The sequence below is a fragment of the Heptranchias perlo genome, chromosome 3 (genome assembly GCF_035084215.1).
Source record: "Heptranchias perlo isolate sHepPer1 chromosome 3, sHepPer1.hap1, whole genome shotgun sequence".
In the NCBI taxonomy this organism is placed as follows: domain Eukaryota; kingdom Metazoa; phylum Chordata; class Chondrichthyes; order Hexanchiformes; family Hexanchidae; genus Heptranchias; species Heptranchias perlo.
Genome location: NC_090327.1, coordinates 74018868 through 74031541, shown reverse-complemented (window position 1 = coordinate 74031541; position 12674 = coordinate 74018868). Strand labels below are relative to the sequence as shown.

At 39.1% G+C, this 12674-nt stretch overlaps 1 protein-coding gene across 5 annotated transcripts in view; it reads right to left on the bottom strand.

Moving 5' to 3' along the window:
• Positions 1-12674, bottom strand: part of LOC137315863 (centrosome and spindle pole-associated protein 1-like) — a 190192-nt gene that overhangs the window by 134502 nt on the left and 43016 nt on the right. For 4 of the 5 annotated variants that reach the window (XM_067980307.1, XM_067980303.1, XM_067980306.1 and 1 more), the window contains exons 6-10: positions 12119-12217; positions 10362-10567; positions 7455-7550; positions 3204-3305; positions 2288-2379 (exon numbers count right to left, since the gene is read on the bottom strand). In XM_067980307.1, coding sequence (XP_067836408.1) covers positions 2288-2379; positions 3204-3305; positions 7455-7550; positions 10362-10567; positions 12119-12217 — 595 coding nt within the window. The remainder of the gene's footprint in view (positions 1-2287; positions 2380-3203; positions 3306-7454; positions 7551-10361; positions 10568-12118; positions 12218-12674) is intronic. The other variant, XM_067980305.1, reaches the window with a different exon arrangement.

Here is a 12674-nt window from a genome sequence, read left to right as displayed (position 1 = left end):
GTTACAGCATGACTAATTTACATAGTCAGTTTCCATTAGAAATGTGGGCATGAGAATTTATAATGGAAAGAAGATAGAACGCAAGACTTCAAAATGGGGACATTTGCATACTGTAGTCAAATTAACCTGTCCTTAAACCCCTTTTAGTATTTTTGTGTAGTTTTCATTGCAAATCAAATTTAGGACAGAGGAACAGATGCCACAAATATTTAACATAAGATTAGTGATTTGGTAACTAATACTTAAAGCACAACAAATACAAGATAAACAATAAATTGTGGGGAGTTAATTTCCAATCTATACATTCCATAGAGTGAAGTGAATCATGTCTTGGAGAATACTCAACTATCATAGTCAACTTGCAACTTTTCTTTTAAAAATAGTGGCCAGTCACCTCCAATGCCCCTTCTCCTATCACACACATATATTTTGTGATGTTATAGAACAGTTCCCAGTGTCACTCTTAAGTGATCATTCGAGCAGAGTTCATGGGATTGGCTTTGTAGAGAAGTGGGTGGGAGGGGATGAGGGGAGAAAGATTAATTCTGAAGAGAAGAATCTTGCACAAAATAAAATACTTCCAGGCTGTGTGGTTCAAAGCATTCCACATAGAATTTAGTGATAGTTGTGAAGCATTAGCAAGTTTATAGATAGATAGACCCTTTACAACATTTAGAAGGTATGGGAAAAATATGAATAAAGGCAGGACTCCTTTAACCCTAAAAGTATGTTTGAATAAAACAGCTAATATTTTGATGTAGGCCTGCAAAATTTCACGTGTGAATATCAGGTGAGGGCAAGATCAGGCTCGACTCTGATGCTCCCGTAATCAAATAGTCTGCCAACAATGCTGTAAAAGCTCACAGATGAATAATAGCTTTCTGGATGAAGCACCTATAGAATCTATTGTAGCAATGAATCAAAGCCTTCAGGAGAGAAAAGTAAAGGAAAAGAAAAAAATTGACAAGAAAAAACCTTCAGATTTAATGCTCCACTTTCCCCCAGCAGTTCAATAATAAATTTATCAATAGTACTGAGCCATTAAGATCAGGTTCAGGTTTGATCCCTGATCTTGATCAAGTTCATAGCTCCTTGAAAGTGGAGTCACAGGTGGATAGGGTGGTGAAGAAGGCATTCATTGGTCAGAACACTGAATACAGGAGTTGGGATGTCTTGTTGAAGTTGTACAAGACATTAGTAAGGGCACACTTGGAATACTGTGTACAGTTCTGGTCACCCTATTATAGAAAGGATATTATTAAACTAGAAAGAATGCAGAAAAGATTAACTAGGATGCTACCGGGACTTGATGGTTTGACATATAGGGAGAGGTTGGATAGACTGAGACTTTTTTCCCTGGAGAGTAGGAGGTTTAGGGGTGATCTTATAGAAGTCTATAAAATAATGAGGGGCATAGATAAGGTAGATAGTCAAAATCTTTTCCCAAAGGTAGGGGAGTCTATAACGAGAGGGCATAGATTTAAGGTGAGAGGGGAGAGATACAAAAGGGTCCAGAGGGGCAATTTTTTCACTCAAAGGGTGGTGAGTGTCTGGAACGAGCTGCCAGAGGCAGTAGTAGAGGCGGGTACAATTTTGTCTTTTAAAAAGCATTTGGACAGTTACATGGGTAAGATGGGTATAGAGGGATATGGGCCAAGTGCAGGCAATTGGGACTAGCTTAGTGGTATAAACTGGGCGACATGGACATGTTGGGCCAAAGGGCCTGTTTCCATGTTGTAAACTTCTATGATTCTATGATTCTATAAGTTACCAGACTTCAGACGGGGTATTACAATTGGCTTCAATACTCCTGTGCTAAGGAAATACAAAAGAATAAAGAAAAGTCAGCCAAGCTTCCACCCAGAGAGAAAGTGTGCACGTGTGGAAGGCTAAGGATGACAAGACTGATCAAATATCGTGCTGAATTCCACTGTCCAGGTTAACATGATGAAGAATGACCATTTGGGTACGGTACTGGAGAGCTGCCAATACCCAAAGAACCATACCCCACCATGAGTCAGTAGCTTTGGGAAAGACAAGAGGAGAAAATTGGGAAAGGGAGGAACAAAAAATAGAAACTTCAAATTTAATTTTTGTATTTTTCATGCAAATATATTTTGAAGAGTTATTTCCTCCCTTTTGGGAAAGTTGATGCATTAACTAAGAACTTGAATGTCCATGCAGAATGTATGTTCAGGTCCTGGCTCACGAGAATCTACTTCACAATCTAGTTGCAAGTAAAATACTAGTTCATAACATTTAACAAAAAGTTCTGGCTTTGACTTACCCAACAACAATCCTGTACCAAATGTACCATCTTTCACTGAAGCAGACTTAGAGCGTTCTCTCTGAGAGTCATATATTTCATTTATCAAATACCTATTGGTACAGTAAAAACATAAGACTATGACAGTCAACACATCTTTACTATGCAGCAAGACATGATCAAAGATAACAATGGCTTTATAACAACTCCATACATAAGTGTATTAACTTACACTTTCTGGGGGTAACCACACAACTACAATCTAAATTTGCACTACAAGAGATCAAAAATCTAAATCTCAATGCATACAATAATTTCACAGAAACATCAGAAATTTTTTAAGAAGTTAAGATTCACAAAAAATAAAACTTATTCTTCTGGAATTTTCCTCTTCATATGTATCATGCTCATTTCAAGAGGGTAAGCAGGTGACCTACTCTCAGGAACCTGCTAATATCATGTTGGGAGATTGCTAGGAAATACACAAGAATTGGCCTGGGTAACTCACTCAATTATTTTATCTCCATTTTTAATGGGACAGATGTACACATTTCTGTTTTTAGATCCATGAACCACTTTTTGCTTCTTGTGTTCCATCGAATATAGGTGTCTAACCTTTGTTCTCATGGGCTATATAAGTGCATTCTGTAGAGCCTTGGGGACCACCAACATAAAGTTTAAATCCATGTTCCCATTAATTTGAATATATCTAAACTTGCTGATACTAACAGATGTTTATGTCCTGATTTACGATTTATCCAAAGAAATAACAATGCCAAGAAAGCTTTCCAAGCTCCCAATGCACATTAAATTCAAACATGACAAACCAGCAAATAAACAACCCAAGTACAAATAGTGCTGGGTTGTCTGAGCTCAGGAGCTGTATGCTGGATATCCTTGCCATCGAATATGAAAATGCATGATTATGGAAATTTACCTAGATTTTCCCACCGCTGAAACAGGTCGTCTTTTGTATTCTTCCCTGTAGTCCTCTTCAATGTATGCTGGTAGTTCTTGATCTCTCCTGTCTTTACGTTGCCTGTGGTAGAAGGATTAGCCAATTTCATGTTTAATGTTTTTTTCCCTACAGTTCCTGTTGGAAATTAGTTTCAATACGAGAGAAAAAATATTCAGCAGCCACATGCAGTGAACTTAACACTAAGAATTGAAAGAGTAGCAACTGAATACCAGCACCAGAGATCCCAAGTAAGAAGTTTCGGCAGTGTGAATGTTCAGTCATCAGAACTCACCATTAAAGCTGGGGGAACGAGAATAATTTCAGATTTCCAAGTCAGTTCAACTCCAGTACACATATTTGAACTGGTGAAATTGTTTTAGGACATCAGGAGTTCAATGCATAATCTAGCCAGACACTCCAATGTTGTACTGAGGAAGTACTGCATTGTCAAATGTACCATCCTTCAGATGAGAAGTTAAACTGAGGTCTTGTCTGCCTGTTCCAATATATCAGGTGATGTTAAACACGCCATGGCGCTACTCACAAAAAAAAGTCCTTCCTGACATCCTGTCCAACATTCATCCCTCAACAACCAATACAAAAATAGGATAACTGGTCGTTTATCTCGCTGCCATTTGTGGGATATCACTGACGTAAATTGGTTGCCATTATTGCCTACATAACAGCCAATGCACTTCAAAAAGTAAATCATTTTGTGACTAGCTTTGAAATGTTAACCTGTTATGGCACACTATAAATGCATATATTTATTTAATACAAGGGGAAACTTCTCACTATAATTTGATTTTTTTGATTGTACTGAATGCAAAGGAATGCACATTTGCACTATTGTAATCATCTATTTACTTGACATAAATGGAACTGGTATAAGCAGTTGCTCTCTATACTCTAACACTGCGGAGGGTTAAAGTTACCAGACTACCATTACACACTTTATTGTTTAAGATTAACTCACTTTCCTCAACAGAGAAAGAAAGCAACATTTGCAGTACAGGGTTAAATCCACTGTACAGGCAGGCAAAAAAACAGCAAGATATGTTTTTTTCTGGTTTGCAAAGCTGCCCTGCAGCAGAAATAATGCAGTTACATGAAAACAGATGGCAGGCTCCCCTGATAAATGCCCTACCTGATGTGTACTGAGCCATACAAATCAGGAAAGCTTCAGGTTTAATTCCTGGTCTGTGCTGAGTTAATTGATCTCAGCCAACACAGCAGTGAAGGTGCTGGAATTGGCCTTAATGTCCCCTACAGAAGAAAAAAAAATCAGCTAGGATTCTCTGATATCCAGTGACCCCAGGTGGAACGGCCCTATGTTTGGATGTTAGGTGAGGTTCGGCTGTGATACATTCCTCAATCTAATAGCCTGTGATCATTCAATCACATATGAAAATAGCCACTTGTGCAAATTACTGGAGATTCATGGAATCATAATCCAGCATGGGTCCATATCTAGTATGGGTCTATGCCTTCAGGAGAGGATGGGAGAAAAGCAGAGATTTAAAAAAATACCTACAGTTGGTAATCTAACATTCTTTCTCATTCATTCAACAATCTGCTTTTTAACAAAGCTCTACAGAAACTGACAGCAACCTGAAGACCTAAATGTTAATGGCAACTTGAAGTGCTAACCTAAGCTATCAGATCAAGCCAACGCATGATGAAAGTGTCCAAGTTACTCCAGGTAGCTGCCTTGCAGGTAGTATTGAGAGAAACCTCCACATTGGCCCATCAAGTGGATACACAACAACCAGAACAAGTGGTCTTCCCCAGACAATTCCTGCCATGGCAGAGAATAACAGAGAGTACAACAGTCTACCACCCAATTCGCTAATCTCTGTTATGCAATGAATTCCAATACAATTTGCTTCCATGGAAACAAAGTAGCAGAAGGAATGTTAAAAGCTTAATCTCTAAACACATCAACAAACTGATGCTTTTTTTACAACAAAGGAAATTTGAGGTTAGGATAAAATTTAATCTCATCAGTTCCTGAAACAAACAAAAAATAAAGATGCACGTTAAGAATGACCCTATCCGCATGCTAAACAGAAAAAAAACTAAGAGAAAATGCTTGAAATATATAGTAGGTGTGTCACCATTTATAGAGAGAAAAGAAAGGTTGATGTTGCGGGCTGAACCCCTCTTCAGATGGGCCTGCTGTATTCAAGGGCTCCGAGATTACACTGTTTAAAACCAAATACAAGTCTCACATGGGGATAGCCTGCGGAACAATACTTACTTTCCACACACACTTCATAAACTAAGACAAATGTAAGGAGTCGTACAACACCAGGTTATAGTCCAACAGCTTTATTTGAAATCACAAGCTTTCGGAGCTTTGCTCCTTCGTCAGGAGCAAAGCTGTTGGACTATAACCTGGTGTTGTACGACTCCTTACATTTGTCCACCCCAGTCCATCACTGGCATCTCCACATCATAAACTAAGACACAAAGGGCTGTTTCTCCACCACTATACCCCAGGACATGGAACAGGCAGAAAGTCGCAACATGGACTATTAGTGAGCTAGGAGAGTGCGCCTCATCTAACAATATTTTAATTTACAATAAAATTGATCTTCTTCTGGATTTAAGATGACGATTAAAAACACCAGGAAACAAAGTGTTTCTACTTATCCATGCGAGCTTTTCATGGAGACCAGCAGTATTGTTACAACTAACTGCTAGAATCACAGCCCCTTCAAGAGCCATGATGTCAAATGGAAATTCTAGAGGTCACTGTTGTAAGGATTTAGAAATTGACATCTTTACGGCTTACTTTAACATCATGCCTTGCATATTCAAATTGACCTAGTTTAAACCTAAAAGAAACTGCTGATGCATCAGATGAAAAAAAGACTGTTGGAACTTGCATGCTAGTCAAAAGTTAATCATATCAGAAGGCATTATCAGATAAGGAAGTGCTAGTTTCTGCGATTAGCTGAAACAATGGGAAAAGCAGAAGTGGTAAACAGATGGTCCCTGATCGCATTAACTGTCTGGGCTGTAAGGCATCTCATGTTCTTCTGAGATATCGGGTAGGAAACAAAGGTTAACTTGATCAGTAGCCAAGACAGTTTCCTAGAAGTAAAGGGAATTAGGGGTTACGGGGAGCGGGCAGGAAATTGGACATGAATTTAGATTTGAGGTTAGGATCAGATCAGCCATGATCTTGTTGAATGGCGGAGCAGGCTCGAGGGGCCGATTGGCCTACTCCTGCTCCTATTTCTTATGTTCTTATGTTCTTATGTAAAGCAGACATTATACACACTGCCTGAAAAGGGAAGACAAAACTAGGGAGGTACTAACCACAACAGTTTTGATGATTCGGAGGTAGCGTGACTGAAAGGGTATAAAAATGTAGATGAAGCAGCATCTAGTGCAGAGACACCAGTGAAGAACATCGAGCTCAGGAGAGGAAAGTTACATCCTCTGCCCAGGGGGTGAACAGGTAATATGGTTCAGATCTCTATTTATGCTTTTGCTTAGACATTGTGTGTGTTAAATGTTCAGACTGATAATCAATAAAAATCACTGGTAACCATATTGGTGTTAAGATCAAATCAATGTTACACTGTGTCCGATCTGACAGTTCATCTGCGTAAGGAGGTCTTCCCTGTACAGGATCTTGATGGACCAGTCTTTGCTGAGTCAGGAAATCCAGTAACCAGATCTTTTTCAGCCCATAAAAGGGGCAGTCATTTCCACTTCATACAACATAAATGATCTGTGCTATGAGGGAAAACAGGATAAACTTGCAAGGCCCTTTTTACCAGACCTTGAAGGGTCACTGCCCTGACTGCTAAAAGTTATCTCCGAATTGGGTGTCCACTTGTGTGGCAGAAAATTACGGAGAGCTACCAGCGCTTCATTCTGTGCCCACTGTTCAGCTGACAGATCCACGCAATTCAGTTTGCATCGGTAAAATATCTATATATGGCATCGAGGGAGGTGGCTGATGGAGCCAAGGATCACTTCTGGTGGTCATTTCCCAGGCTTCCCTAGAAGCAAGGGGCAGACAGCCAACATTGGCAGAGTTGGTCATCATTTTCTGGCTGCAACTTTGAGGAAAGTCCATGGCTTCTGAAAACCTTCCAACGCACAATATAAACGGAAGCCTTGGCACATTACAGGATCACTTCTACTGATCTGCAATATGAACAGGGTGCATGAATCTCAATATGGGAACAATAACTCTGAATAGTTATTCACCTGTATTCATTTCTCGATCTCTGGAAGTAGTTGTCCGAATCTGGAAAGTTATTTTCATAACCCTCTGATCTTCTGTCTGTTTGCGTCTGAACATTTCTGGAAAGGAATAATCCATATCTTAAATACTTTGCAATGCCCTTTAATTGCAGAGACCAATGTATGTGTACTATCAATAAAATGCTAGAAACTGTTTTGTTCCTGTACATTTATATTTGTTGGACTAAGCAACTGTAGTACTCCTTTCATGCAGGCCGGCAAAACCATTTGGGAATAGTCATCGTTTGCAACTTTAAAACTGCGCATGCACAAGTGCAGTTGCTTTAAGGTGCATCATGGCTGCTGTAGATTGGGCAGTTTTTACAGAACAGTTTCATGAAATGGTTCTCCAATAAGAATGCAGGTTTAGAGGGGATTTAAATGACAGAACTGCTCAATAAGCTTGGATAACTTCCTGTGAACCAGTTACTGATATCATAGTTCTAACCGAGTGAATCCAGCAATGGGCAATCACAATGCAGGAACAGATTTTTAAAATGTGGTTTAGACAGCAGTTTTCCCATCAGCAATTGAGAGTGCCTCAAGAGAATATATTTATAAAGCATGTCATTATCAAAATAATTTAAATAGAATTATTTAAGTGGATACCTCATTACAATATGGTCATGCAAATTATCTACATTAAAAATCTTACATCTGTATGCACTTCTGAAGTAGAAAAAAAAGATAGTGCCCTCTGCAAACCCCAGACTACCATAGTAGTGTTCATGGTGGATCAGAAGGTACACTGTTTTATCCAATATAACTTATAATATATCAAGGCCACTAACTGAATAAATCAAATTATGTTTTTCTTTCAACAGTTATGGGAATGTTAATTGTGTAATTTTGAGATCAAATTGCATAACAATGGCAATATTTGCTTGGAAACTGCAAATCAGTGTCTTCATTATTATAGGTTTGTTTAACTATGTGGTTAATTTTACCTCTTACATTTTATAAAGCTCAGGATACACAAGTTGGTACTAGAGATGATAGTCCAGATTTTAAGTAAGTGCGCAATAATATAGGGAAGGGGAAGGTGAGACATATGTGGTGTTATAGTGTTGGTCCTGGGGTCCAGAATCAAGGTGGTGGCGCCTTGCAGGAACAGAGAGATGTTGAGTTTAGTGAGAGTGATATGGCTGCGGTGAGAGGGTGATGCTGGGCTACAACGTTGGGATCTGGAATTAATGGGAGAGGGGATTCTGGTGTGTGGTAGTACTGTGCAGCCCAAGGACCGGAAGTATTGGACGGAAAGGTCATGTGAGCATCGGGTGGGGGGGGGAAAGGCTCTAGGAGCATGCAGAGGGTTGGTCCTGGTGTTTGAGAGCACGAGGGAGGGGTACCAAAATATGGTAGGAGTGGGAAGGGAGTTCTGGTGTGATGCAGTACAGGGTGTAGGAAATGAGTGAGAGAGGGGTGCAATGCTCCAAGACCACCCAACCGTGTGCTCCCACATCCCAATAGTCTCCCACCATAGGATTCCCCTATATTCCCACACCCCAATATCCTCCTCCCACCAGGCTCTGGTACACCCTTCCAAATGTGTCCCAATCATCATGACCATCAAACCCACTGGTCCCAGATAGGAAATAGAACTCGAAGACTTGACGACAGCGGGTTTGCAGACTGCCCTTTAAATACTAGAATCTAGATTCAAATCCAGTCCAAATAGGTCAAAAGTCTTTTCTTTGCAAACTATAAGTAAAACATAGTGATCCAGGCCCAACTTAGTTACTTATGAACAAGGGTACACAAACAAGACTTTTCATCACAAATGGCAGTCTCTGTCAGAGAACTGAAATGAACGTGTGGTGTTAAAATAAATAGAATGCACTGGTGCATTACAAAAGTGCAGAAATTCTACAGCACTGAGACGCCAAAAAAAATTTGAACAAAAAAGGAGGCAACTGACCAATGGTAGATAAAGTGATTTTGAATTGCCCCTAAAGTTCCCTGTTCATAGCTTACCCCCAAATATTTTCTACTCATTTTATGATGTGAATTAAAAACAGAAAATAACCATTTATTCAAATTACTTCAGCAACTTTGTTAGTTCAACTGCAAATGTTAATTCAACTCCTTTGCACTATTGGACTTAGCAATTTCTCCGATAGGAGGACAGATGAGGCTGATGGCTATAACTAAGTTAGCAACTTTCTCTCATTTGAAGTTTTAGGTATGGCTAATTAAACCTAGTGAACAAACAAAAATGAAGGCTAAAAATCAGAATGGCCAGTCAGGTTGTCTGCTGGAAATATAAACCTGTGTGTATATTCACAAATATGCTATCTATCTTGGGAAAAAAATCCTGCAATTTTTCCACTGGTCCTATTTACAACAGATATAATAGCAGTAAATAAGGCAGATATAATAGCAGTAAATGAGGAGAAACTGTTTCCAATGGCAGAAGGGTCAATAACCAGAGGGCACGAATTTAAAGTTGATTGGCAAAAGAGCCAGACACATGAGGAAATTTTTTTTTAATGCAACGAGTTGTAATGTTCCGGAATGCACTGCCCGAAAGGGTGATAGAAGCAGATTCTATAGTAATTTTCAAAAGAGGATTGGATAAATACTTGAAGGGAAAAAAATTACAGGGTTATGGGGAAAGAGCATGGGAATGAGACTAAATGGATAGCTCGTTCAAAGAGCCGGCACAGGCATGATGGACTGAATGGCCTCCTCCTGTGGCATGACACTATGATATGAGATTATAATCAATTGCTTCAAATGATAATAGTCATGTGAGCCCTTCTAAAAGACCTTTTTAAAAAATGAAGTTTCTCCAACTGACTAAACTATTCAAAGACATTGAAATTATGATTGTTGGCCTAGTCTACAACAATGCTTCATCAATATTATTACCTTTTCTGACCAATCTCAGGATCATCAGATCTGCGATATCTATCCTCCTCTTGCCGCTTTCTATTCAACAATTCCTCGTAAGCCTCCATTGACGTATAGGCATCGTTCCTGTAAGAAGCTGGTTCACGTAGTGGTGGACCAGATCTTATATGAGCTGCATCTTGAATTCTGGTGTCATCTGAAGGATCAATATTCTCCTTATAATACTGGTTACAATTTTGAAAGAAATCAGTTAGTCACCAAAATAAACACTCATTAGTTGTAAAAATGAAAAAGCATATTACATTTAAAATCTTAGCATTATTAAATATGCATTTTTCTATACTAGGATACAAATAATGGTGAGATAGGAAATAATTTCATAAAATTTTACAATTGTTAATTTTAAAACAATCCAAACTGCCACTAATAGAAATTGTCACACAGTACATGAAGGAGAAAGGAATATAAGGATATGTTGATAGGATGAGATGAATTAAGGTGGGAGGAGGCTTGTGTGGAGCACAAACACTGACCTGTTGGGCCAAATGGCCTGTTTCTGTGCTGTAGATACTATGTAATACTATGTAAAAGTTCATTGCCCAAATATGGCAGAGTGTAGTGGTGAACAGTTGCTTTTCAGACTGGAGGGAAGTATACATTGGTGTCCCCCAGGAGTCCGTATTACAACCGCTGCTCTTTTTGATACATAGTAATGACCTGGACTTGGGTATAGAGGGCATCATTTCTAAGTTTGCAGATGGCACGAAACTCGGAAGTAGTAAACAGCGAGGAGGATAGTTGCAGACTTCAGTAGAACATAGACAGGCTGGTGAAATGGCCAGACAGGTGGCCGATGGAATTTAATGTAAAATGTGAAGTGATGCATTTTGGATGGAAGAATGAGGAGAGGCAATATAAAATAAATGGTACAGTTTTAAAGGGGATGCAGGAACAGAGAGACCTGGGGGTTTACGTACACAAATTTTTGATGGTGGCAGGACAAGTTGATAAGGTGGTTAAAAAACAAAGGGGATCCTTAGCTTTATTAATGGAGGCATAGAGTACAAAAGCAAGGAAATTATGCTAAACGTTTATAAATCACTGGTTAGGCCTCAGCTGGAGTATTGGGTCTAATTCTGGATACCACACTTTAGGAAGGATGTTTTGGAGAGGGGGCAGAGGAGATATACTAGAATGGTACCAGGGATGAGAGACTTCAGTTACATGGAGGATTAGAGAAGCTGGGATTGTTCTCTTTAGAGCAGAGAAAGTTAAGGGTAGATTTAATAGGTGTTCAAAATCATGAATGGTTTTGACAGAGTACATAGGGAGAAACTGTTTCCAATGGCAGGGAGGTCTGTAACCAGAGTACACAGATTTAAGGTAATTGGCAAAAGAACCAGAGGGGAGATGAGGAGAATTTTTTTATTTTTATTTTTAAAACGCTGAGATATGATGGTCTGGGATACACTGCCTGAAAGGGTGGTAGAAGCAGATTAAATAGTAACTTTCAAAAGGAAATTGGATAAATACTTGAAAAGGAAAAATTTGCAAGGCTATGGGGAAAGAGCAGGGGAGTGGGGCTAATTGAATAGTTCTTTCAAAGAGCCGGCACAGGAATGATAGGCCGAATGGCGGCCTCCTGTGCTGTCCGCTTCTATATATTTTTTTAAAGGTATTTTTAATAAAATACCATGAACCATATTTTTGATTTGAAGTTAATGTTATCAGATTATCATGATTGTGTTTTTCTGGGGTGAACAGAAAATATTCACCTTAGGCAGCCACTTGCCATTTCTTCTTAATTGTTCATATTTGTCTTGCTCCCTAAGAAATTGATTGTACTCCTTGTTTCTTTCATTTCTCAGTCTGTCCTGAAATAATATTCAAACCATGTATTACTGCATCAGCTAATTCAGAGAGATGACTGACAAGCAGCATAGTTGACAAAATACTACAGATCCACAACCAGCATTTCAAAGTCATAGGGAAAGCGAGTGAGATATTAGTGTGTATAGCTAGGACAGTTCAATATAATCGTGGAAATCATGATACAAGGCCTTGGTATAATTGCAGTTAGAATATGGTGTCCTGTTTCAGTCCTCTGGCATGGCCAGAGTTATTGAGGCCCTTGAGAAGGTCCAGAGTGTGGCAGCCAGAATGATACCTAGTCTTAGCGCTCTTAGCTATCGGAATAAGCTCAAGGAACTGGGGCTTTTTTCATTGTAGAAGTGCAGACTTTGAGATATGTTAGAGGATATTAAAATGATGAAATTAATAGATTCAGTTTGGTTGAATAGATTATGAGATAGGTAAGGAAGGGAAACCTAG